Source organism: Barbus barbus (genome assembly GCF_936440315.1).
Source record: "Barbus barbus genome assembly, chromosome: 41".
Taxonomy (NCBI): domain Eukaryota; kingdom Metazoa; phylum Chordata; class Actinopteri; order Cypriniformes; family Cyprinidae; genus Barbus; species Barbus barbus.
In genome coordinates this window covers 16,010,072-16,037,591 of record NC_136719.1, presented here as the reverse complement: position 1 = coordinate 16,037,591, position 27,520 = coordinate 16,010,072, and the positions used below count along the sequence as shown (strand labels likewise).

Sequence of the window (27,520 nt, the reverse complement as noted above, 5' to 3'; positions counted from 1 at the left end):
AGGCAAAGGGTGGGTGTAGCGATCGCCTTTTCATTCCAGAAGATCCAAATGCTACAAGAACATAAATGTGCATTTAAATCCAGACATCCCAGTCACTCAGCAATCATCTAATCCAAGGGAAAGAGTCGACTGAATTACTTTCACAAATCCCTCTTCAACCGTGAAAAACAGGAATAGCCATTGTATCATAATGCGTCCATGATGTTTGGAACCAGTTCTGCTCATATTAGTGAGGTTTAAAATTTCTTTTACAATGAATTACACATATATTCTCTTGCCTGAGACAAAATATCATTGCTTTTGTCTAGTTTAGCTATTTACACACAAAATAATGCCAAACCCCCCTAATCTAAACAGGACATCTATGCATGCAGATTTATGGCAGAACAAGTTCAATGAAAATGCCTGAAACCGTATGAATCAGTTTAAATGTACTCCATAATACTTTTGGAAGTACTAAACTCAAGTTTTGAAAATTACAGGTAAAAGCTAAAAGTTAGGGTATAACAATAGACTAGTGTTTTGTGTATTATTTTATATGAATGATGGTGTGACTGTGCTTCTTTTAAAGAAACACATGCTGGGCCATTAGGCCACAGTTAAACAATGAAACCGTTTGAAGCAGACTCAAAGAGGGATCCAAATTCCCAAAGGATTTATAAAGCTTTTAGTCATGAATGAACATCCACCTAAACCAAAGTTCAAAATAATTTTTCCTTCATTTTGGGAAATAGAAAAAAGAACATTGCATGAATACAAACACATGGCGAATGGTGGAAATGGAAGAGCCAAACTGGAAACTCTCGGAAAACACACACACACCACACACAACTGAATAATGTCGACTGTAAGTAGAATGTAAAGAAATCGGTTGCAAAATGCTAATAATATAGTACATGTGTCACATCTCTGAAAAATCAAAGAAAAAATAAACTGAAATGAATGTGTGAGATTTAAACCCTGTGAAACTGGAAAGCATGCAGAAGTCCACTTCTAGTGTATTTCACTCTTAGTAGACTAGAAACGACAGAGGTGCCCCTGAGCGGCGTTAACCACCTGATCTCGCTCCCTATACCTGGCGGTACAGAGCGCAGTCCTCAAAAGGAAGTCCTCTTCTTACCCTCATTCATAGTCCTTGGGAAGGGGTTATAGTGTCTCGATTGCCTTTGGAAGTGTGTGTGATTCTCCCTACAGCAAACTCGGTTGGTGTGTAAGAGGTGTGTGAGGATGAGGTGTGAGAAATGATCGTATGTATGGATGTATCGCGTCAGGGATCCAAAGTTTCCTGGCAGTGTTTATAAGGCTTGTGTTTTGAGCTCAATCGGCTCCCCTCTGGTCTCCTGCTGGGCTTCGGCCTCGGGAGGTCGGTTGCCCTTGAGGACAGCCAGTCTCTCGGGCAGGCCTCGCATCCGGGGGGAGAGCATGAAGTCGTAGAGCAGAGCGCCCATAGCACTGCCGATCATAGGGCCCACCCAGTACACCTACCGGAAAGTGAGAGAGAACAGATGGAAAATTGTTACATCTATTAATTAGTTAGTAAAATGCACCTTCATCTGAATACAATGGAAATGTGCCTCACCCAATGGTTAATAAAGTTCCTAAAAAGCACAGCAGGGGCAAAAGACCTGGCAGGGTTCATTCCAGCTCCAGTGTAATACATCTGCAAAGAGATTTGTGTCAAGTCAAATTTATTTGTATAGCACTTTTCACAATACACATTGTTTCAAAGCAGCTTAGCAGATTAGAGCTGGTCGATAATGTAGTTTACTTTTTGCAATGGTACAAGCAATCAAGCAGTTAAGGTGTGCTATATCATATATTTCACAATACTGTATATATACAGATAAAGTTGGTCATACTTATATATCCAAACGTATAGATTTTTACATTTATATTTATAAGGAGCCGGCAATATTATAGTTACATTTTAAATATGAAAAAATATGTTTTGCATTTCATAAGTATTTTCATAACCAGTAGTGTCAGTATTCTTCAACTGGTGGGTCTTGATCCAAAAATCGTACTGATAAAATCATGTTCAGTAATATAAATGCAAAATTAAATAGGCTTATTAACTTTTATAAGGGGGAAAATGTTCAAAGATGTCATTAAACAAACTACAGTATTTATCTGTTACTTAAAGAGAGTCTATAGCTCACACACAAAAAATAATTCTAACATCCATTATTTGCCATGTCGTTCCAAACCTGAATGACTTTCTTCTGTAGAACACAAAAGGAGATATTCTGAAGAATGTTCAGCCATATTTTGTCCATTCAATAGAAGTAACAATACAACACTGGACCCCATTGACTTTAACTGTATGTACAAAAAAAGATAATATTTAATATCTCCTTTGTGTTACACAGAATAAAGGACGTCAGACAGGTTTTTAATAACATGATGGTGAATAAATTATAACATTTCCATTTTTAGGTGAACTATTTATTCAAAACAGCTAATTACTAAAACATTATTTGGCCTAGTGTTTGTTCCATGTGTTAGGCAAGTACATTTGTCCACTCAAGTCTATTTCATGAAGAATTTCTGCAGCAGTGTTTATTTGAAGGAGTTTTTGTTGACATTTTAGTACTGTTTTGCATTGTAAAATCTGGGCCGTCACGCAAAACCAATAGAAAACCATTGATTTTAAGAGTGAATCTCAGTCCTTGTGAATGGTATCTTACCCCCAGCAGGTGGCCCACGAGCACTGAGAAGCCAATGGACAAGGCAGCAGACCCCAGACGTCCATTTCGCCTCTCATCCGTCACAGCGAAGACCACAACCACGAGTTGCAGAGTCAGGAATATCTCTACAGTGGTGGCCATTCCCAGACTGATGCCTGGCTGAAGCTGAAAGCATATTTACACAACTATTTTTACTGTCGTTTGTAAAGTGTATATCTAAATACTTCCTTTAAAAGGTCCTCTGATGATGTTTTGACATCTCTATGGTTTCAAACATTGATCAATCATTTTGTATCACTAGTAAACAAGCCATTATTTCAACTAATGAGTTCATTAAAACAAATACACCCTCTTACCGTGTTCAGGCCAAAATTGCCTCTCATATTGCTTGGCGTGACCCCATACAGCACAGCAGCTCCAGCTAGAGCTCCCAAGCACTGAGCACAGATGTAGAAGAACGCACGAAACAGGGACATCTGGGAGCCAATCAGGTAGGCGAACGTGACAGCCGGGTTGATGTGGCCACCGCTGATGTGACCGATGGACTGGATGAGTGTGGCAGCTGCCAGACCGAAACAGAAGGCAACTTGGAGCACGTTGTGTGGTCCGGTGGTCCAACGCAGAGCTGATCCCAGCCCGAAAAACACAAAGAACATGGTGCCATAGAACTCGGCAAACACAGCCCGCCAAAAAGACATGGACCGGAACTCCCACATGGCTGCGATAACTCAGAGGCGATGCCAAAAAATGGAGGGATATGAGAGTGAGAGGGAGAAGAACCTCCAAAAGAACCAAAAAGAGCTTCTTGGATGTGCTCCCTTTGATTTTTTGTGGATGGACACAAAAAATAAAGGCGTAGAAACTATAGAAAACCAAGCATAAATGCTTCTATAACCTACAGAGTTTGCGCCAAGAGCAGCCCTTCTTCACAAGTCTGAAATCATCTGTCCCGCTGATTTCTAACCTGTTTTTGTCATAATACCTTAAGTGTGACTCTGGCAGGTGATGTCTGCATCTATGTGAAAGTTCTAGAGAATGTTTAACAGAAGAACACGGATAGACAAATGATGAGCATGTCCTGCAGACATTCAACCTCTCTGATGAGAAAGCGAGAGGCCAGAGGGGTATTTATAATGACTGTGACCCTCAGTGACACTATAATCCTTTGGCAGAATTGTGGGAGGGGGCTGTAGACAATACAACAAATCAAATAAAAAAAAAATTCTTAACCCTTTTCAGTCCTGCTTTTCCTTTTAGCTTATGGTTGTCAAACTAAAGCTTAAAATACTGCCAGCAAATTTGCAATTGAGTGGTGTTAAAATGTTAAACATATCTTGGTGGGAAATGTAACTTTTATAGTTTTTATAATCATGAAACTGTCTTTAAATAAAAACAAAAATATCTGGTCTCAAACTATAGGAGAAAGGTCATAAAAGAGGCGAAAGGGGAAATAGCACATTAATCAGATGTGGGAACATGATGACATTTCAAAGAACAGCCCCAGAGGACAACTGTCCCATCCCAGCTCACGATAGGCAACAGTGTTTAGAAACTGCCTCTTCTCTAGCCCTGGCTACAACACCAGGGCCCCTAAAAGGGTCTAGTGGCCTTCACAGTGTGGATTAAGTGCTGACACAAAGAAACAATACCTCTCATACAACAGAAGGAGGCCTCACACGAATGTAACGTATCATAACTTACACCCCACATGCACAGGACAGAAAATATATGGGTCTTTTAGTAAAAACATTTTAAAAAATCTATAATAAATTAATTAAAAGAAATATGATATGTGTGTGTGCATGCAAATGCATTAATGTAAATAATAAAATAATATAATATAATATAATATAATAGTAGGCAGATGCTTTTATCCAAAACAAAATACATTTAATTTAAAACATAGAATGCAATGTGTTAATTATTATTATTATTATCATCATCATTATTGTTATTATATTTTTATAATTATACATTTTTTATATAAATACTACATATTTATAATTATTACTAAATATATAGATTATATTTAAACTATTATATACAGTAGTCAACATTTGAAGTGGATTGTCCTAAGACAAGAACGCATTTTACTTGTACATTTAGTCATATAGCAGACGCTTTTATCCAAAAAGACTTTCAAATGAGGACAATGGAAGTCATCAAAATCAACAAAAGAACAATGATATGCACGTGCTACAACAAGTCTCAGTTAGCTTAACGCAGTACACGTAGCAAGATTTAAAAATATATATATATAATAAATAAAAAGAAAACAAAATAGAAAAAGAATAGAGCAAGCTAGTGTTAGAGACCTGTTTTGCTTTTGTTAATTGTATAATAAATAAAAAGAAAACAAATAGAGAGAATACAAAAAGATTTAAAAAGCTAATGTTAGGTTTTAGGACAACTTTGATGAAAGGTTTTGATCCACTTCAAATGTTGACTAGTGTATATAAACATATGTTCAATGCATAAATATAATATAATATAATATAATATTATAATATAATATCTGCCAAATGCATAAATGTAGAAAAATAAAATAGAAATAGAATAGAACAGAACAGAAATAAAACTGAATATAATTGGTGTTATATAATATTCACAATGCTGTTAATCAGTTGTTTGGATTTTGATATGTTAGATAGGTTAGTTATAATATTGTGTGCACATTGTGCAGCTATATCAGTTTGCTTGTGGTCTGTAATAGTTGTGTTATCATCAACAAATATCATCAGCTGCCCACACAAATCACATAATATGAAATCCATTTTCACAGTAATTGCGTGAAAGAGTGACTTTTCCACAGCACACAATGAGGGCTTTGCTGTAGCACCCCCTTCCCTGGTCAGGACAGAGCCAGTTGGTTCTGTGCAGAACTGATTAGGCAGAGTTTTACATTGTGTGTGCTGGCAGGACTGCTGGCCTGAGGCCAAATAAAGCTCTGGAAAATCCATGTTTGGAGGCAGGAGCTGATAGTGGGGTGGGGGCAACATTGAGCCTCTTCTCTGGGCAAGCACGGTGAGCTATAGACTAGTGAAAGGATACTGCTTTGCTTGTGTTTTTTGCTCTTTCATTTGGGATGAACCAAAATGCTGGCAGCAACAGTTTCTGTTGCCTTCTTTGATTAAAATTTTTATGGTGCGGTTTGGCCGTTGTCTCAAATGATAGGAGCTTTTATATGCAATTAGGTATTAGGCATAAGAGGTCCTTTGCAAAATAGCAGGTGATAACTACTCTGAAGGATAAGCCACGGAAAACACTCTAACTTTGTTTAGTCAAGAATTTTAGGTGTGAATTTCAAGCAAGTGTTAACTCTTTCTATACTAATTGAAGGCATAAAAACAATCTCAGATAATAACAACGCTGAATTTCAATTCTTTCAGTAATAATCTTTTCAGCAATCATTCTTCACCCTAAATAAGGTCATCTAAATAAACTAGGTATCAAATAACTGTCATTGCCTCTCTCCAGTTTAATTTTTGGCACGATAACCAACCAGGCCAGATGCATTTTCTTTGGAAGCAGGTGTTTCTAGTTGAGTTACGAGTCATGGTAACTCTGCAAGGCCGGCTCAGAGTAACCAACTTTGTGTACGTCCATTGTGGGCAGGATTACTCCACACCACTGCCTGCTCATGTGTCCATAAGCCGCCTTTTGTCGCACAGGAGAGATAGCTTAAAACCGCTTGCGTGAGGATTTTTCTATTACCTCTAGCACAGACTGCTGACACCAACACAACCCTCACGGACCTCCCATACCGCCACTGTCTTAAACAAAACGCTAGCTCAGGGAACTCAACCCCCTAAAATATACCAGGCCTCACATGTCAACTGTTGATCAAAACATAGTCTTTCTAGATACTATTCAGTATTAATTCATCCTTATGACTCCACCTGCTGTATTGTGTAGCTGTATCATCAAAGCACCTGGTTTATTTGTGCTTTTTGGAGCTCCCAAAATAATCATATCCTCAGAAAAACAATAAATCTGGTTTAAAAAACTGGCAGTTCTCGGAGGAACTTACTAAACTTTGTGAGGGCCCCTTGTTCTGGACTCTAGTCTGCTCAGTGGAACCCTTACCTTTCTGCATTAATTATCCAATCAGAAACCAGACCTCAAACCATCAGGATGATCTGGAGATCGGTGCTGGAATATCTGTGGACTCCTCCTCACACCTAAAGTGGCTGAACAAAATGAGTACATTTGGTGATGAAAAAGTACTTTTTTCATTTTGGGATGAAAATTGAATATGTGGTGAATGTACAGTCAAGTTAAACCATGTTAACCACAATTTACACCAATGCTACACCAACCATAGTGTAACTATGGTAGGCTATTTGTTGTAAAATTGTGGTTATACAAATGGTAGTCAATACGCCAAAAGAAAAACATGGTAACTACACTTTTACATTATAAAACTATGGCTATTTTTCGTAAGGAATTGCTCTAGCAGTTTGAAAAGTGAGATTTCAGTTGCACAAACCTTAAGTTAGCATATAAGTTATTGTGCTGAAGCTAGTAATTTTTCAAAAGAGGCATTTAACTGACAACAGATGTTGTTCCGTCGAATGAGGTCTCACTTCTCGAATCTCGAAAACTCGAAGTGCAAACTCACTCTTGCCAGCCATGTTTAGCAGAACTGGAGCTACAGCGTCATCTTGTGGCGGCAGGTCTGTTGTTCTTTATGTGAAATTGTAAGTAAAAATATTATAATGTAACTAGAAAAGCTGGTTAAGACTTTTTAATTTCAATTTAATATTAACCAAGGGTAGAAAGGGCTAACATTAAAAAAAAGAAAATAACAAATCCGCTTCCAATAATTTCATAAACAAATATTGTCTGATATAACTGCAAATGATCCTTGATCCTAGATGTGCAAATAAAGGACAACGAATTCAAAGAGTTGTTTAGAGACAGTTTATTAGAAATATGTAGACAAAAACCTCACTGCGTTTAACAAACTGAAATTTATAAACCTGAATTGACAGGTCAACATTGTTTTCATCTTTTAGTCACACCTGCATTGATATTAAGAGTGCTAACACAAATTGGTCATCTATTGATAAGTTACACTTTGTTCTGTACAGCGGTGAGGCATATACTTTTTTAAATCACTTCTCTTTACATATATGGAAGAAACCAGTGTACGATTGCCTGCTACACGTGTAAGTGTGATACAAAACAACAAATACTAACTGCCAACCTGAAATCATTTCATAAAGCAGCGTGAACAGACAGGACTATGTACTTTGAACATGTTGGATTAACACATAAACCTATCTGAGGGGCAAAACTGCAGCTAAAACACATAAAACAGGGGTTTATCAATGAATCACTGCAAGGGCTTTGAATATACCATTCTGATTTCAAATGCAGCACTAGTGAAAATTAAATGTCTTGGCATTTGCAATGAAGCAACATGTGCCAATGCTTCCTTCGCTCACACACAAGGAAATCGGAACCTCCACACAAATAAAAGAATATAATTAAATTAAAAGTTTGAAAGAGGGAGAAGGCAGTATATGTCGATAAAGTCATTCATGTCCTTTTTCCATTACTACAAATTACAATGTATACGGTACATGATGCAATAACCCCACTTACATTGAGGAAAAAGCCCAAGACTGTAAAAGTCATTGAGTCTGACCATAAATGGTGTTCACAATACATCATTGAGAGCTCGGAATTGTCCATGCAGAACAGAAAAGTAAAGAGCGTATTGTTGAGGGGCTGATGTTGCCATCAACACAACTGTAAAAATTCATCCATTGTGACTTTCTGCAGAAAGACCTTGACAAACAGTTTAAAAAAAGATGCAGTTTTTAAATGGCTACCAACTCAAACTTAGTCTCTCTGTTCATTTAAATGTTAAGTGAAAATTCTTGCTTTCTTCTGCATGACGGTTTGCTCTCCCTTTACTCAAGGTCTGGCATTTCTGGGGGGGAGGGGGAGGGGGGGGTTAATAGTAAACAAATTAATAAATAAAATGTTTATTTACTTTTTTTTTTTTTTTTTAAACAAACTTAAATTTTTTTTTAAAGAATACTATATAAAGTTATAACAGCTAACACACATATATATGTATATATATATATATACTGTTCATATGTATTGATTTTCAAAATAACACAATGAACAAACAAACGTCACACAGTGGAGGAGAGATAATTTAAGAAAACGTACTTTCATCATCACTATCTGCAGACTCCTCCTGGAATGAGAAAAAAAAAAAAAATTTGCATATTATTTATTAGTCTATTATAAATAGCTCATAAACTAATAAAACATTTAATTAAATCACAGGATGCTTAATGAACTGATAAGTATAACTAAGATAACTGTATTCTTCTGGCCACAACATTATGGCTTGAATAATTCTCACATCATCTGCACCATCCACATCTGGTAGGTCATCTTCCCCACCCACGTTGTTCATCATCTTCAAGAAAAAATTAAATAAAAACAAAAATGAGTATGATTTATTTTCCCTTTACACAATTCACAGAATATTTATATTATTAATATATGCGTGTATATAAACACGAACCTCTGAAAAACGGTCAAAACTGGACAATTCTTCATCCGAGTCATCCTCCCAGTCCTTCCAGTTATTGAAGTCAACACTGAGCCAATTAAGCTGCACAAAGAACATTAATTAACAAGTGATCTTATTACTAAATGAAGTTACATTTTTTTATAGTTAAGACCAAACACTGACCTTTGTTTTTTCTTTTGTTAACCTTGGCCATGCCTTGCCAGATTCTGCTTTTCTTAGACAGCAAAACACAGACCTGTCTGTGCGTTTGTGTTTAGAATCCTGCAAAAGAATAACAGAGTTCTGTGTAACACACAATAATACATGAGCCATGCAGACTGAGCTCTTACAACCTGAATTAGAACATAACCCATCAGGTGGTGTACTTACATTTGGGTCAATGGACTCAAATAGTTCTACTTCATTATGGTGTTTCATGTTATCTGTGCCTCCAACACAACTAAAGCAAAAAAATAATACAGCATATTACAATTGCATTAACATTTGCAATGCAGATGAAAACATTTTGAGTATCATAAACATTCTGAGTACAGAGTATCATTATGGCATAAAATTCTTCAATAATAAACATATTAAACATTGGTTCATGGCAGTACACTGAATAATTATATTTATGACAATTTAAAAATGACTGAATTTTGCACCAGAGTATAAACACACTTTTAACAATGATTGGAATAAAATGTACCTGAAATTAAGCTTTGTTTTGTCAAATTTAACTTGGACATCTTTGCTGTCTTCTATACAGAATTCAATGAAGACAGCCTCCCGTCTGTCATACCACTTGGCAGTTGCTGGCTGCCTGCAAAATGAATGGAATTAAAATATTAGAAAACATCTGGAATTAAAATATATTTGGAAAAACGTGCAGAACTTCAATAAAAGGTCAAACTAAATTTCAATATGACATTTAAAAAATACATTTAGTTCTAATGGGGTAAATGGCAAACTAAGCAACCAGGTAAGTGCATTTGTTAAAAGGCAAACTCCACACTAAAAGTGCAGCTCTAAATTAAGATGTGCCAGCTGGAGGCCTTGGCAGGGGTGGAGCAACAATGACATTACCGTGGCAACCAGTTTGTTTCTATTGGGAGGTTCATGCACAGCCTCTTAGCAATCTATGAGCTTCACCACCACAATAATAATAACATAGGCAGAACCAAGCCCTAGCAATAAGGAATTGATTGAGTAATAATTAATATTCAATCTAGTAATGCACTTTAAATGCAATTTATTCCTGTGATGACAAAGCTGAATTTTCAGCTTCACTGCTATTACAGTCTTCAGTGTCACATGATCATACAGAAATCATTCTAATATGCTGATTTGCTTCTTAAGAAACATTTCTTATTATTTGTGTTGGAAAAAAGCAGTGCTAATAGTGGAACCCATTATGCATTTTATGCAGAATACAAAATTCAAATTATTTGAAATATCTTTTGGAACATTACGTCTTTACAATCACTTTCGATCAATTTAATGCATCCTTGCGTAATTTAATCATACCAATTAACATGTCAAGTTGTTGCAATGCATATGTTGTTTAGATTTGCTGTATTACTGGCCATGTTGAAATTCGAATCATCATGATTAATTCCTGCTCCAATCTTAAACCAAGGTACAACAGCACATTTAAGTTGGATTAAGATGGTCTCTCTGCCTAGCCAAGCTGAAGCTCAGGTGGTTTATCCTGAAGGCTGGGTGGTCACCCAGTATGATGAACAATATACCAAAACCTTTTAAAACCATCCAACATCCCAGTCTGATTAGCCCTGGACAGCAAATGAAGACTCTTCAGCTGAACAACTGGCCACCATCTTGGAAGACTAGCACAACCAGGTTTTAAGACCATTTTAAACCAGCAAACCAATTTAGGCTGGATTAAGCATGCTTATTATTATTATTATTTATTTATTTATTTTTCAGCAGGGAACAACCTGCATGTTCTGATCTGTATAAGGTTTAATCAAGGTCGTAAATTTTGCTAGTAACGTTACATTTTACAGTAATGCAGATGAAAGCTTAAATAAAAAGAATCATGTAATGGTAAATTGAGCAGCAGCTTTGATGTTAGCTGTGCACTAACTACAGGCCTAAACTATCTGCTGCTAAGCTCTGCTGTGGGAACAATGTGCGCTATTTTCACCACCAATTACGATTTTTTTTCTACTAAATTTAAAACGGTCTTCCCGTGAATGACTAGTATTCTCCTTAATGTCCATATGTAATAGCCGTATGTCCTATTTCCCTGTTAGAGGTTATGAACACACTTGCTAACTAGCTAATAAGTTAGTGCATCCTTATCACTGCCGGCCAAACTCACATGTCGATATCTTCTTTCAGTTTTCACCAAAATCTGCGTTGCCACTCGCGTCCTCTCGCCTGTGGTAGTGTATGGAAATCGTGCTGTCAGATCAAAACGAATGCATAAAGACGGAAGCTAGCTGTTTATGCACCGCTCTGTCAACCTGCACCGAATCCGCGCGTGTCTACTCACTGGCCCCGCGCGCAGTGACGCATCATCTCAACGTTTCTAGCGACTTCTGCTGCGCGCTCCGCGCCATGCGCGCACCCTGAGCAAATGCGTCTCCATAGTAACGCAAACCTCGCTCAGCCTCGACTGTACAGGATGTCAGCTGATGCAGGAATCATACGTATTTATAAAAATGTGATGTGTAATAAAAAAATTTCTTGTAGTATCTTTTCTTTTCGTTACATTTCTCTTATCTTGAGTCAAAATTAAACTTTATTGTCAAGTTTCTCAACAATTATGGGGGCACCATCCCAGTTGCTCAAAAAAAAAAAAAAATTCCGTGATGCGCCATTCCCGCGCCCGCGCGCACCTCATGTTTGCGGTTGAATACAAATGATCATAATTGATGGACATCAGCGATCGGGCGCCATCACAAGGGAAGAGCGTCTCGCTGCAGCCTGCGGTGGACATCCAACCCCGCCCACATACAAGCGTGACGTCACACGCCACGCCTGTGTCCAAATACGTCACATACCTATTATTTTGCACCAGGAAAAAGCATCGACAAGAAGATAAGTCTAATTGTTTGCAAACCGAAGCAAAAGAAGTTTGCTGTGTTGGTAAGTAAAAAAAAAAATATATATTTTGTCTTTAGGAAGACTTAAAACGTTGACAACTTGAATGTTTGTGTGCATATGTAAACAACAGTTCAGCATGCTTATGTGTTTTGAACTGTACACAGGCACGTTATTACTTAGATATCACTAACATATATATATATATATATATATATATATATATATATATATATATATATATATATATATATATATATATGTATGCGTGTGTGTTATCCAGCAAGAAGTGAAATGATGTGGTTCCTCAACCAAGATACTGTGCAAGGGTTCTGTGATCAGTGTCATTAAAATATCATGTGTGTGGGGAGAGATAAATACATATGTGAGAGGGATAGAGTGTGTATATGAGTAGGTAAGAGTGTTATTTAGTTATTATAAAAAAAGGTTTATTAAAAAAATTGCACATTCAGTTAGTTCATTTTATGTCACAAAAAAACAGTGCACTATATATTTATTAGTGCACTGATTCTTACAACATATAATGAATGTTGAGTTAATGTGCAATTTTTTTATAACACTCATCTCACCCACTCACAGATATGTACTTACCACCCCACACCACGCCACACACACACACACAAAAACACTCACTCACATACAGATTATATTTTTAATGATATACACTGATCAAAGTAACTTGGTTGAGCAACCACATCATTTCACTATGAATTGCAGGATAACTCTGTGTTTGTGACATATTATCTTTGTATTATTCTATATGAATGGAAAGATCACACAATGATTGTCAATCTTTGTCATGTTTTACAGCATTCTACACATTTTTGTTCCTAGCCTGATGCAGAGCAGTTCTGCCGGGATGAGGTGTTCCTGCTGCAGTTTCACCAGTAAAGAAAGGTCTGGAGGAACGGTGGGAGCATTTCTCTAGATACTGTAGTGATTGATTTTTGTGGTTTAAAATCATAAATATTCTTGTATGCAAAATGATGAGATAAATACTATTTAGTATGACAAATATTTAGTGGACCAACACACACGTATTCTGTATTTTTTACAGGAGTGCCAAGAGGACATAAAGTGGAAGTTTTTAAGAGACATTGGCCCAGTGTTGTGCTGGATACAGAGTCACCATGAGTTATTCTGTGGGGAGGTGAAAGGGCCTGCTTTACTCCAGATGGATGGTAAAAATCAACAAAATGCCATCAAAGACTACCTGGGGTCGAATCGGATGAAGCAAGAGATGTCTTTTCATTCATCTCTCAGGACCTGCAGTGGGACATTCACATTCACACTCTCCAAGAACTGTACTTATCCAGAGTGAGCAAAAGGGCTGGCAAAATCACTCTGGACCCCTCACATCCAGCACACTCCCTCTTTGAACTGTTACCGTCTGGTCGACGCTACAGAGCTCTGAGCACCAGAACGACCAGACACAGGAACGGTTTCTTCCCTCAGGCCATATCTACCTCACAAACAGTTAAATGTTCTCCCCACTGTGCAATAAAATGTGCAATACCAAATTATCCATACTTATATTTATTATACATATGTTTTTGATTTAATATATCATACATCTATCCACATTCCCTTGCATAATTTGTATATAGCACATCTGTACAATACAATATTCTGATTGTTTGAGTATCTGGAGGAGCTGGACACATTCATATCAAATTGTGTTGCTGAACAAGGCTTGAAAGTCCATGCCATGTTTCTGTGAATAATCTAACAAGGCAAGGAATCTCTCTGTGTAGTTTATGTATGTATGTGTACTGCATTTCAAGAACTGTTTATCTGATCATTCAGCTGTTCATTTATGATAGTTGAAACATATCTCTTATAGAACATTTTTTTGTAAAAAAAAATGTATTTAGTTATTTTTGTAAAATAATAAATATAAAAATACCTAATGAATCAAGGGATGTCTGTTTATTCATCTTTAAATATGTGGAGGACCTGGACACACTTCATATGAAGTTTTGTTGATGAACAAGGCCTGAATGTCAATGTCATGTTACTTGTTATAATCTATCAAAGCAAGCAATCTCTGTTCAGCAAATGTATGTGTCTCCTACTGCATACTGTATGGAGAACTGTCAATCCTTTCATTCAAATGTTAACACTTGATAAGTGGAACAACACAACTTTATAAAATTAAATGACAATTATAAATTATAACAATGTGTTGTGACTTTTACAATAACAAAATCTAATTATCCCTTTTAAATTTTATAAATCTAAAAGGTGTCTTAGGTAGTTTAAAATCGATAGTAATAAATGAGAATTTATCTCATTACAATAAGGTTGAATAACGTAAGGTGTAGAGGTTTTTTATTACAATTAGCCTAATTTAATCAACCTTAATCATTTAATCAAATTTAAGTGTTTTACAGGCTCTTGTGATGAAAAATCAGCTCTGTACATTAGACATATTAAATATATTACATTTAAGTTGTGCCATTTTAGCCTTGACATCCTTTAAATAAATAAGAAAACGTGTATTAGTAAAACGAAAGGCAACATTATTTTATTTAGATCCCAGAAACTGCTGTAAATTGCTTGGACAAAACTTTACTTCCGGGTTCCCCGGGGAATAACAAGAGGTGACGTATATTATAGGGCGTGGTTTCTGACGTAACGTTTTGACGTGGGCGTGACTGTATTGGTATGGGCGTGGCTTGTGACGTCACATTTGGATGTGGGCGGGGTTGGATGTCCACCGCAGGATGCAGCGAGCCCTACTTGGACACAAGGGGAAAAAAAAAAAAAAAAGTTGAAAACGAAGCCCGTGCTTTTCAGGTGAAAGTTAGCCATTTTACCACGAATAAAAAACAAAAACAAAAAACAAAACATGGTTCTTGTAGCCATGGTAAACGCAAATTAACCATGGTTTTGTTACTTCAAATAATAATATACAAAGAAATATTAAGACCATATTTTTTTTTTGTGGTTACAAAAACAAACCTAAGCCAACAACAGCCTTTAAAATGACTTAAAATGCATTAGCTATATAAAAACAATGAGGCAACCCAGCAGAAAAACAAACTATAAAAACATCACAGAAAACTCTAATACCATCACAAATGAATCACAAATACCCCCTTTGCCTTTACTTGGTGATGTGGTTATCTGCAAAATTGAATCTGATTGAAGGAGGGTTTTTTCCCTTTCTTTCCCTTCTTGTTTATGTAGTTGCGTTTTGTCCTGTCTTGTGATTGTACTGTTTATGTGTCTGAAAATAAAAAATACCACAATAAATATAATAAAGAAAACAAAAACAAATGAATTACAAATAAATCACAAATACCATTGCAAAAAGCTATCAACTTTTGACCATTAAAACCGTAAAAAAACGGTTTTCTGTAGTGTGTTTTGGGACATATTCCATTAGGATTTATTGGTTTTAACAAGCCACCAACAGAAGGAGACCAATTACCATAAAGACCAACAGGGTCCATTACAGTTTCCATTAAAACTAATACAAGTCCCATTATAATCAGTAAAACCATTACAAATTTTCTAATGGTGTCTAATTGCTTTTTTTTCAACATTACAAATGCCTACAAAGGGAGCCAAAGGCCTGGTCATTGCTGCTGTTACACTTACAGGATGATCACGTCCTTGTTTAATAGGCTATTGGATGGCTATTTAATTCAAATATCCACTTAATCTTTAATTTTTGGTCACCTTTTTGCTATAGATGACAGAGCCTCAAAAAAAACAAAAAACATGTGGACATCACAGCCCTTACAAAAATTAACCATGGTTTTCGTAGTAATGCTTAATTTCCTTTTGCGTGATTTCTGTGTGCTTGAGACCATCCAATCAGACAACTGTTTTACTGCCATAGGTAACTGTCTAGAGCTACAACTGTAATTTGTAAATAATACAGTTTAATTACAATTTTTTATATTTTTTATTAAAATACAATTTTATATTTTATTAAAGTTCTATTTTGACCCCTATAGTAGGTTTTTTTTTTTTTTTACTTCCATAATATTTGAGGGAGGGGGCACAACAATACACTCCTGCATAGGATACACCCATTTGGCCAGCAGCGGTCCTCGTGATAATTGCAAATTATTATTTAATTCAATAAATCAAATCAAATCTATCTATCTATCTATCTATCTATCTATCTATCTATCTATCTATCTATCTATCTATCTATCTATCTATCTATCTATCTATCTATCTATCTATCTATCTATCTATCTATCTCTCTGTCTGTCTGTCTCTATCTGTCTGTCTGTCTGTCTCTATCTATCTATCTATCTATCTATCTATCTATCTATCTATCTATCTATCTATCTATCTATCGTCTGTCTGTCTGTCTCTATCTATCTGTCTGTCTGTATCTATCTGTCAGTCTCTATCTGTCTGTCTGTCTGTCTGTCTCTATCTATCTATCTATCTATCTATCTATCTATCTATCTATCTATCTATCTATCTATCTATCTGTCTGTCTGTCTGTCTGTCTGTCTCTATCTATCTGTCTGTCTGTCTTTATCTATCTGTTTGTCTGTCTGTCTGTCTCTATCTATCTGTCTGTCTGTCTATCTGTCTGTCTGTCTCTATCTATCTGTCTATCTTAGTACTTTATTTGCATGATGATTTGCATACAATATTCCCAAAGCATCAATACACAAAAAATGTCAACAAAATAAATAAATAAATAATACATAAAGGTTAATTAATTATTTTTTGTTCTAACTATCTATCTATCTATCTATCTATCTATCTATCTATCTATCTATCTATCTATCTATCTATCTATCTATCTATCTATCTATCTATCTATCTGTCTGTCTGTCTGTCTATCTATCTATCTTAGTACTTTATTTGCATGATGATTTGCATACAATATTCCCAAAGCATCAATACACAAAAAATGTCAACAAAATAAATAAATAAATAATACATAAAGGTTAATTAATTATTTTTTGTTCTATCTATCTATCTATCTATCTATCGATCTATCTATCTATCTATCTATCTATCTATCTATCTATCTATCTATCTATCTATCTATCTATCTATCTATCTATCTCTCTGTCTGTCTATCTATCTATCTATCTATCTCTCTGTCTGTCTATCTATCTATCTATCTATCTATCTATCTATCTATCTATCTATCTATCTATCTATCTATCTATCTATCTATCTATCTATCTATCTATCTATCTATCTATCTATCTATCTATCTATCTCTCTGTCTGTCTATCTATCTATCTATCTTAGTACTTTATTGGCATGATGATTTGCATACAATATTGCCAAAGCAGCATCAATACACAAAAAGTGTCATCAAAATAAATAAATTCAAATAATTAAATAATAATAATAGACAGCAAAGTTAATAAAGCAAATTCTTATCAATTTGAAATCTCTATCTCTCCCGTTAATATATTCAGACGGGGTTAATAATGGTACGGTACGCAATTATCCGTTTCCATTGTCAGAAGTGGTGAATGGTACCAAAATAGCGAACCGTACCGTACCACTTTTTTTCGGTACCCTTTCTTTGGGGTACCCATAGATATATATATATATCTATGCGGGGTACCCAGCACAGCAAAAAAACAAAACAGAAGTCAGACCATAACATTACAGGACGATTGATAATGTGGTTTTAAAAGAGCGCCACACAGCGGTCACATCCGGTAATCTCTAATCCGGCTCAGCCAAACAGACTAGAATGACGAACTTCCTGTCTACGTTATCTTGTATTCGGGGGATTTTTCACTATAATTACTGAAAGCGAACTACGTGATAACGAAACATGACATAGAGACGCCGAGTTAGTGTCGCGAAGGAGCTCAAGGCGAAACAGTTTCGTCGTGACAGTCAACGATGTTCTTTGTATGCTTGTTGTCTTCCTGTGGCCAAGGACGGGGAATTGAAAAACCACAAAGAGACTGAGCTGGTGTGTTGCTCGAGCGAACTTGAATAGGAAATCCCAAGCATTAATTCGCCAGGATTGTCGTAGTTTTAAGGCACGTTCAATGCAGCGGTCGTCTGTTGACTTCTTCGCCGAGTGGAAGCAGGCATTCTCCAGTTGCAGTAGGTTCCCTTCACATTCATCTCTTCCGGCAAAGTCACTAACGTTACAGAAGGTGAATTCATTTATTACACCAACACAATAGGCTTAATCCTAATGTGTTTTTACATTATTGCTATTCTTATTTAGCAAATGCTTAGGATAAGGCAACTGCCATCCTTTTCTTCATCTGTCAGGTTGCTGGACAATCCGCAAAATAAACAATGTCTTGATCTAACTTGTATATTTATTTTCTCTAAAACAGGGAAATAGGCCCGTTACTGCAATTAACGAGAATTTATGGGATCACAAGGTAATTTAGTTTCAATAATGTAATCACTGCAAGCATCAAGTGACATTCATGAGCAGGTAGAGCTACACAGAACGATCCTTTGTTTATACAGTGAACACATTTCAGAGCAGCTGATTCTGCACAGCTGCCTGTTGGTGTTGAACGAGCAATACTCAGCACAGCCTATGCATGCAAGAAACTTCATTGTCTAGAATGTTCCACCCTTCTGCTGCACAGCTACAAATCGATTGGATTGTGAAAGGGTAGATGATATTATGATGATTAAACCTAATAATATAATCCTTTTTATAAGAGATTAAGTGCAAGGAGCTCGAAAGATCTGGCTGAGAAGGATTTGCATGCCACCCTTCAGCCCTTGTCAGGTGTGGATTATTGTCAATTTATTCAGGGTTGACTCATTACTCGTGTATTATTCATCATATGTTTCTCCTGACAAGAAAAGGGTGAACGGATAACAAGCACAAGCTAATATTTAACTTCAAAAATTGTAATAAGGTAAAAGGTTGACCATTACTGTAATTGGTTAGTTAATGTGACATCAATCAGTTACAGCAGTGTCCTGTAGTGCTAATCTAAAACTAGTTTAATCAGCATTTTAAATTATTTTTTGTATAATTACTACCCTGTTCTTAAGACCTGCATTTAAAAATTAATAAATAGAAACAAAAAAAATGTAGATAGATATGAAAAGTATTATAAAATGTAAAATAAGTAATTTTTAAACTATATTTATAATTATACTCTACCAGTCAAACGTTTAAAATAAGTAAAATAACCGTTTTCTTTTTAGTATTTTTTAAAATGTAATTTACTCCTGTGATTTCAAAGCTGAATTTTTGCATCATTACTCCAGTCACACGATCCTTCAGAAATCATTCTAATAATATGATTTGCTGTTTCATAAAAACAGCAATAAATACAATTATTATTACAGTAATAAAAATATTTATTATTATTTTGTTGAAAACAGCTGAGTAGATTTTTTGCAGGTTTCTTTGATGAATAGAAAGTTCAGAAGAACAGCATTTATCTGAAAGAAATATTTTGTAACGTTATAAATGTCTTTATCATTACTTTTGATCGATTTAAAGCATCCTTGCTAAAGAAAAGTATTAATTTCTATAAATTGGTGAAATTAGTAATCTTAAATAATAAAAATATTTAACAGTATTACTGCTTTTGCTGTATTTTGGATCAAATAAATGCAAGTTTGGTGAGCAGAAGAGAATTCTTTAAAAAACTAAAATCTTACTGTTCAAAAACTTTTGACGTAGTGTATATGATTATTATTATATATTTAGCTATATATATGTAATTCTTACAATTTTCTTTGTATAATTATTATGCTGTTCTTAAGACTACTTAAAACTATTTAAAAAGATTTATAAAAAAAAAGCTAAATGGTTATTTAAAATGGTAAAAATTTGAGGAATTAGTCAGTCGCCTAAAGTATACACTTCTCTTAAAAAAAGAGCTAAATAGATTTAGATTATATATATATATATATATATATATATATATATATATATATATATATATATATGTGTATATATATATATATACACACACACACACACACACATTTTTTTTATAAAAAATATTTTATTTACTTATTTACACTCTCTGTGTGTGTTTAACTGAAAATACTGAAAAAAAAAATTAAAGTAACTGAATTATTTCATGTTTGGTATAGTGTCAAATGTAGCATATTTACCACAAGAAAATAAGCAAAATACTAAATAATTGCACCATTTTTAATGCTCATGGTGGCCTCATGTTGACTGGCAAACTGATCTCTTTTTTTTCTCACAGTTTCATCTGATGAGATGAGCGTGCGAGCGGGGCAGGGCAGTGACGAGGTGCTGGTGTCGCAGGCGGTGTGGGATTACCTTGCAGCCGCAGGACGACCCTGGTTGGTCGACTTTGAGGACAAGCAGGGACTGAGTGCGGACCTCATCCGGCGCGGGGAGCGTGGCGGCTGCTGTGCCGTGCGGCTCTCTCCAGTGGAGGGCAGCAGCAGGGCCAGAACTGAAATGATGGCGGGGCCGGTTTCTCCTGTTACACGGAAAGCTTTCATAGACTTATGCCGCTGTGCCCGGAAAGAAATGACCAAACAAGAAGCAGCTCCTAAAAGGAAACGTTCCCTGTTACCATGCATGACGGCAATGGAACCTGACGGGGAAGGGAGCTTGTTGCCTCCGCCTCCCCCTCAACCACGGCGCTCGCAGAGGCAACAGCAGAAATACAGGAAAAATGCAGATATGGACACCTGTGTGGTTTTACCCATGCAACATGAGGCCGCAGCAAGGACCGGCACCATCACTCATGAAGAAGAGAGCACTGTTTGCTCTATCTGCATGGGTGAAATGGTGGAAAAGACAACACTGGACAAGTGTGGCCACTCATTCTGTCGGTCCTGCTTAGAACAGGCGTTTCAAGTCAAAAAAGCATGTCCTGTGTGCAGGCTGGTGTATGGGCAGCTTATCGGTAACCAACCAGCTAATGGGACCATGATGGTTGAAAGAGACCCAGACCTGGAGTTGCCTGGCCATGAAGGTTATGGCTGCATATGCATTATTTACAGTTTCCCTCCCGGTTTGCAAGAGGTAAGTACTGCCTACAGGCAGATAACAGCAGTGTGTTTTGTATTCGGATAACCACAGACCAGTTTTCATTATATAGCACATAAAAATTCCGCACGGAAACTATAATCACACACTGTTATGTTTTAAAATTCTTTCAGCAAGAGCATCCAAACCCTGGGGTGAGGTATCCAGGCACAGACCGGGTGGCATACCTGCCAGACAGCCCTGAGGGAAACCGTGTTCTCCGCATGTTGCGGCGGGCCTTTGAGCAGCGCCTCATCTTCACCATAGGCACCTCCATGACCACCGGCATGCATAATGTTATTACCTGGAATGATATCCACCACAAGACCTCCATATGGGGCGGACCACGATGGTATGCAGTTTAATAGTTGCTTGCTAAATTATATCTGGGGAATCAGTGATACCACAGGCATCTCTTCCTTGGAATTGCTTTTTGACTTGAACATAAAACTTTAAAATTGAAAGCCGTTGGATTGGGTGAGAGTAAACATTTGGAGTTATCCCATTACATTTTTCAAATTACATTTATGCATTTAATTGATCAAAAATGTTAAGTTCTTTCATGAAACTCTAGATGGCACTGGCTGATGGGTTCTTAACGTAACTGATGATATTCACACCGTTAAATGATTGACACAAATTGATTGGTTTGTGTTACATACGCAGCCAAAGAGCTTGCTGCTTTATATTTAAATGGCCAGTTAGCATCCACTTGAGCATTTTGCAGCGTGCCTTCAGAGTTCCTCTGAAACCCTCCACCTTCCCCAGCTCCACCTGTATAGATCTGCTACAGGTTATTTTATATGCCATTTGTGCAGCAGCAGTATGTCTTAAATACTCACAGCACAGTATCACCAGATTTGTTGGCAGTAGCAAGTTCCTGTACTTGCTTGCAGCAGCAGCAATAATCTACAGCAATAACCAACAGCAGCAGCAATTCAGCAGCAGCAGCGTTGCAGATCTATTTCGGCAAGACCAAATACATTAAGGGCCGGATTTACTAAACTGGGCAATTTAGTGTTAGAGTGCAATTCCTTAAAAGCGCCGATGGGAGGGGAAAATTCTGCAGGTGATTTACTAACAATGCACACAAGAACACGGATGCAGCCAGATAATTTCCATAATGACCAGTGCAATCTACCAAGAGCACCGCAAATTACCGCCTGCTTTAAGACATGCTTTTTTTGGCCGTTAACTAATGGCGCAAATACCAGTAATTTGACGAGCGCAAACGTTAGTAAATGGCATTGCGTGATTCATTTTAACACTCTCCTTCCATAAATGTTGTGTCTGAAAGGGAAACTCCTGCAAATGTTTATTCAATAAGGTCAGGCGCAAAAAAAACTGTGTCCACACCTTCAGCGCTAATTCTTCACTGCGCATTTTTGGTAAATCCTGACAGTACTATTTTAACACCAAAACCTGGCACAAGCTGTTAGTAAATCTGGCCCTAACATTGTCATATCCATTAACATGCTAAAATCGTCTGAGAGTTGTCATGATAAAAATTTAGAAAAAACAGTAATATTGTGAAATATAATTACAATTTGAGATGTTTTGTATTTGAATATATTTTAAAATTTCATTTATTGCTATGATGGTAAAGCTGAATTTTCAGCAGCCAGTCTTCAGTGTCACATGATGCTTCAGAAATCATTCTAACATGCTGATTTGCTGCTCAAGAAACATTTCTTATTATCAGTGTTAAAAACTGCTTAATATTTTTGTGGAAACAGTTTTTATTGATGAAATAGAAAGTTAAAAAGAACAGCATTTATTTGAAATAGAAATCCTTAGTACAGCCACTTTTGATTAATTTAATGCATTCTTGCAGAAAAAAAAGAAAGCAAATAATTTTACTGACTTTAAACTTTTCGTAGCGTATACTCATACATTAAACTACATTTATTAAATACCTTTTAATATGAAAAGGCCAAAGAAACATTTAGTTGAAATTTAACTTTCACTTTAACTTAATATTGCTTTTTTTCAGCTTTGGTTATCCAGATCCTACATACCTTGTGCGGGTGACAGAGGAACTGCGAGAGAAAGGAATAACAGCTGATTGATTTGTGTCGAGAACTTGAGAAGTTTCAAAAGGATGGCAAACGTGTGCGCTTGACCACAGTCTCTTCACTAACACACTGTGTCCAGTCAAGCCACAGTCATCTGCTGCAGCATTGATTTGGTCAGGACGTTGTTTCACAATGTTTCATTTCAGTCTTTATGTTTAACTGTTCTTTAGTTTACTTGACTGAAGGCAGTGTGTTTCACATACACTATTTTCTTTGGTACAAACCTGGGGTGCACTTTACTGAGACAGATTGTTCAATATACTCAGCTGAATTTAAGATGTGAATGTCATGAAGGTGTACACGATTCCTCATCTACAGTACAAACCTCCTCTTCCCTGTTTCAGGTTAGAATCACTAGGCTGCTGGGCTGCCTCCTCTAACTCAGTTTCTTCCATACAAACTATCCTTTAGAACAGCTGATGGTAACATCTGGATGGAGACAAATGAGGGACAAATGGCATAGCACAGTTAAATAGGTACAGCTGGGACAATCCCATACGACCTTCCCCCCCCCCCCCCCTAGTAATCAGCACTAAGAGGCACTTTGCAATGGAGCTAATCTTTTTATTATGAGAATTTAAAGTGGATTCTGCCTGATCTTCCGGAGTGCAGGATCTAGGGAGGTTATTTGTGGGCCTTTCTAATGATAAGGTCCTAGTAAAAGAGATGCAAGTCGATTTCAGTTTGTCCTAGCTTTTATCACTTATAACATTCATTTTTGTTGTTCATTTCAATATTATGTGCATAAAAAGTAATATTTTTTGCTTTGTTGTGTTCCGTTTTCCCTAGTTTGTATTTTTAGGCTGTTTGCGTATTTTTGAATTAAAACTTCTGTCACGTATATATAAAATGATGTCAAAACGAAAGGGCGTTTAAATCACTTAAACCAAACTAAAACTTCATAGCTCTACACTTTGCTGTAACCATTGTGTTTATGCCTCAGACTTGGAGCAAAGCCTAGCCTATTTTGAAGAATCAGCAGATTTGTCCATACTAAATTTGCTGAAGTAGAAAATAATTCAGTAACACAGCAAATAACTCACAAAAATACATCCAGGTCACATTTAACCCCAAAATCAAAAGAAACAAATGAGAAATTATATTTTGCATTTAGCTTATTTTAGCACTATTAAGATTTTTTTCAATGTAACATTTTCTGATAATATTTTCATGATTCAACTGGGATTTTCCTCCATATTTCATTAACTATTTTTTGTTATATCTGTTATTCTCAATTATAATTTTCACTACTATAACACATTACAGTAAAACAGTAATGCACTTTTTTATTTTTAGCATAAATTAAAGACTTAATTTAAATAATTGCATTTCATTTTAAATAGCTAAAAATAACATTTTGAAATACATTTATAATAAATGACACCATACAAAACCCACAAAATGACTATCTTTGAGCCAAATGCATTTACTTTTTTTTTTTTTTGATTTTGGTGTGAGATATGACCTAGGTTTTGTGAGATTCATCCAGATATCTTAAATATATGCTAGGCTGCTGTCGTCCATGAAGCAGATTTATCGAATTTGTTTTGTATTTCTCTCATTGAAATGTTATTGTGCCTTCTGCTAAAGGTCACAGCCTGTTATAACTAACGGTACTCATTACTTGTTGGTATTGGTTCAACTGTATTTGATCAATATGAAGCATTAACCTTATAGCAGTCTTTCAGCTTTATGCAAAATGCATCATAATTTAGAAAGTGTTGATCAGGTCTCAAATTGTTTTGCACAAACCAAAACATTTACTTTGTGTTATTTTAATTTTTTTGTGTGTGTTATTAGAGGTTGCACATGTTTTACAGTATCAGATTTGAGTTTTGTTTTGCTACCATATTCTCTTCCTCTCACCTTTATGTTATGAAGGACCAATTCAATCAGGATTTGTAGGACTTAAGTGTTACTGTCATGCAAAATTCTATGCACTTCAAAATCAGATTTATAAAATAGACCTCTTCAGATGACTGATTGTTCAAATTAAATAATTTGCCTTTATAGTTGTGTTGATTTGTATTACATATTGAATAGTATGCTACAATTAAAATGTGCTTTACATTTTCATACTTGAATAAAGGGATTCTGTTCTGTTACACTGTGTTGGTTATCTAGTTCAACTTCTCAAGGTAGTCTGCTTATCTCTGTAAATGGTTCTGTAAATATGAACTAGCTACGACCTGCCAGGAATTGCAGCTGTCATGCTTGTCAGACAAAATGCATTTTTCTCAGAATGAGCTACACTGTAAAATTACGATTTGAGCATGTTTTACAACAAACTCCATAAGAAACCCTTGATATTAGTAATAATTGCTAACTAAAGGGATCTCTAGTGTGTCAATGTCAGAAGAATAATACAAATTTGAATTGTATTACATTTAAATGTATTCAGTACAATTTCTTTTGCAAGGGTTTGATATCTTTGTATATTCTCTTTTACATTTTTGCTGCTTCATTAAATTTGTCTGTAAAGCCCTAATGATAGGTTCCTATTGTGACAACATGCCCCACTTTTGTTGTTGGATATTATTACTAAATATGCAATTTACTGTATCTTTTTTTCTGGGTAATAATGGTGGAATTGGTTCAATTTATTAAGTATGTTTATGGACAGTTTTTTTTTTAATGTAGATTTATTAACAGAAATCTGGACCTAAAAACAGTTGCACTGCTCTGAGATGCTCAACAGAGGGCGCTACTTCACTTTTATAAACTCGACTAAAGAGAGAACGCGTGGTGTATTTTACCATGAATTCTCATTCTGAAAATTAATATCTTAACATTATTATGTTAACATATTAATCTAAATTCTGGAAAAGGTATTCAAATATTCAACACAAACAGCAATTCTTCCTTCCTCAAACAAAGGCCCATTTCCATGGTAGGCATCAGGAACCACATGGCATCTCTGCTTCCATCATCTGGAATGACACTCAGAACAGTATATAGTATGTAGAAAATGTACTATGCTACACTATAATAATTTATATGAATCTCTGCAGCCATTAATTAATTGCACAGAAAACCTGGAGGGTCAAAACTTTGGTAAAATATGTATTTAGTGCATATTATCTTTCACCTTGCATAGTTTTGCACATGGTTTCTGAGAAAGAGGAGATGCTAAGCAACCTGTCCATGTCGGAATTTCTCTAATTTGGCCAGCTTTTACAAAATGACAGATGACTTTGTACAAGTAAACAGAAGAGATTAATTGGCACACAGTTTTTGATGTCAAAAGACAAAAAAAGACTATAATAAGCCATTTTATTTATCATATCAGTCTTAAGACTCACACATTAAATCATCTTCCCAATATTGTTTAATACTTGAGGGGGATTTTGGCAGAAATGCAGTGACGGGTGGTGCATGATAACAGCACCGTGCTATAAATTGGAAAACCCTGTTGTAATGTGCAGGGCATTTCCTCTGATTATGCCAGTGAGCCCTTGAGCAATGCACTGATTCCCTATCTGCTCTACAGTCTACTATAGTACAATAGTGCCCTGACCCCTCTCTGCATCTGCGTGTTAGATAAGAGTATGGAAATAACACTTGGCACGGGTAACCACCAAGTACTCTTGTCTACTGCATATTTTTAAGACTTTAACTCTTGAAATGTCAGCATAATATTATAGTGGGGTATGTTTAGATTATATATTTATTTGTCCCAGCATAATTTTTTTTTATTTAATTTTTTTTTGTTATATACTTATATAAATGCATTAATTAATTTGAATTTAGTTATTCATTTATTTATTTAAATTCATTTATTTACTTAAAAATAATAAAAAATATAGTTTCTCTGCTGCACAGAGAATGAAATATACACTGTTAAATTTACAAGAAAATGCTATTTCACATTTATACAGTTTTATCATTTTCCATTACCATATGTGACCCTGGACCACAAAACCAGTTGCTGGGGTATATTTGTAGCAATAGCCAAAAATACATTGTGTGGGTCAAAATGATTGATTTTTCTTTTATACCAAAAATCATTGGGCTATTAAGTAAAGATCATGTTCCATGAAGATATTTAGCAAATTTCCTACCGTAAATATATAAAAACTTAATTTTTGATCAGTAATATGCATTGCTATGAACTTCATTTGGACAGCTTTAAAGGCGATTTTCTCTGTATTTTGATTTTTTTGCA

The 27,520-nt window shown here is 35.8% G+C and overlaps 3 protein-coding genes and 1 long non-coding RNA gene across 9 annotated transcripts; 2 read left to right on the top strand and 2 right to left on the bottom strand.

Moving 5' to 3' along the window:
- Nucleotides 1–639: 639 nt before the first annotated feature.
- Nucleotides 640–7,311, bottom strand: LOC306860689 (lens fiber major intrinsic protein-like; the record flags this gene model as incomplete). 2 transcript variants are annotated; one of them, XM_079402509.1, is made up of 6 exons in its annotated part: nt 640–1,481; nt 1,580–1,660; nt 2,688–2,852; nt 3,044–3,312; nt 6,774–6,877; nt 7,177–7,311. In XM_079402509.1, the coding sequence occupies 5 exons, from the start codon at nt 6,781–6,783 to the stop codon at nt 1,296–1,298; spliced, it is 711 nt and encodes a 236-aa protein (XP_079258635.1). In that variant the 3' UTR covers nt 640–1,295. The 2 variants fall into 2 exon arrangements, with proteins under 2 accessions (XP_079258635.1, XP_079258634.1); XM_079402508.1 differs by lacking the exons at nt 6,774–6,877; nt 7,177–7,311 and having other exon boundaries at nt 3,044–3,403.
- A 284-nt stretch (nt 7,312–7,595) lies between these two features.
- LOC306860657 (prostaglandin E synthase 3-like) lies at nt 7,596–12,160 on the bottom strand. Its single transcript, XM_079402466.1, has 8 exons — nt 11,573–12,160; nt 9,938–10,051; nt 9,619–9,688; nt 9,412–9,510; nt 9,241–9,330; nt 9,076–9,132; nt 8,877–8,904; nt 7,596–8,628 (listed from the first exon to the last, which is right to left on the bottom strand). Coding segments are annotated over exons 1-8 (480 nt in total). The 5' UTR covers nt 11,575–12,160; the 3' UTR covers nt 7,596–8,608.
- An 86-nt stretch (nt 12,161–12,246) lies between these two features.
- On the top strand, nt 12,247–14,492 carry LOC306860142. The gene is made up of 3 exons (XR_013783361.1): nt 12,247–12,342; nt 13,129–13,228; nt 13,376–14,492. It is a non-coding gene; the product is annotated as an uncharacterized lncRNA (long non-coding RNA).
- A 3,478-nt stretch (nt 14,493–17,970) lies between these two features.
- Nucleotides 17,971–25,460, top strand: LOC306860241 (putative E3 ubiquitin-protein ligase DTX3). 5 transcript variants are annotated; one of them, XM_079401836.1, is made up of 5 exons: nt 17,971–18,434; nt 18,624–18,671; nt 20,484–21,277; nt 21,415–21,632; nt 23,274–25,459. In XM_079401836.1, the coding sequence occupies exons 2-5, from the start codon at nt 18,659–18,661 to the stop codon at nt 23,347–23,349; spliced, it is 1,101 nt and encodes a 366-aa protein (XP_079257962.1). In that variant the 5' UTR covers nt 17,971–18,434; nt 18,624–18,658; the 3' UTR covers nt 23,350–25,459. The 5 variants fall into 5 exon arrangements, with proteins under 5 accessions (XP_079257962.1, XP_079257961.1, XP_079257963.1 ...); XM_079401837.1 differs by having other exon boundaries at nt 18,009–18,381; XM_079401839.1 differs by having other exon boundaries at nt 18,045–18,434; nt 18,624–19,033.
- Nucleotides 25,461–27,520: the final 2,060 nt, after the last annotated feature.

Coding starts and splice junctions, on each gene's coding strand:
- LOC306860657 (XM_079402466.1), bottom strand. Junction 9,511..9,618: donor TTGAGTCCATTGACCCAAAT/GTAAGTACACCA, acceptor ATTCTTTTGCAG/GATTCTAAACACAAACGCAC. Junction 9,331..9,411: donor TAACAAAAGAAAAAACAAAG/GTCAGTGTTTGG, acceptor TTCTTTGTGCAG/CTTAATTGGCTCAGTGTTGA.
- LOC306860241 (XM_079401835.1), top strand. CDS start 18,324: ATGCAGCGGTCGTCTGTTGACTTCTTCGCCGAGTGGAAGCAGGCATTC. Junction 18,382..20,483: donor GCAGGCATTCTCCAGTTGCA/GTAGGTTCCCTT, acceptor TTTTTCTCACAG/TTTCATCTGATGAGATGAGC. Junction 21,633..23,273: donor ATATGGGGCGGACCACGATG/GTATGCAGTTTA, acceptor GCTTTTTTTCAG/CTTTGGTTATCCAGATCCTA.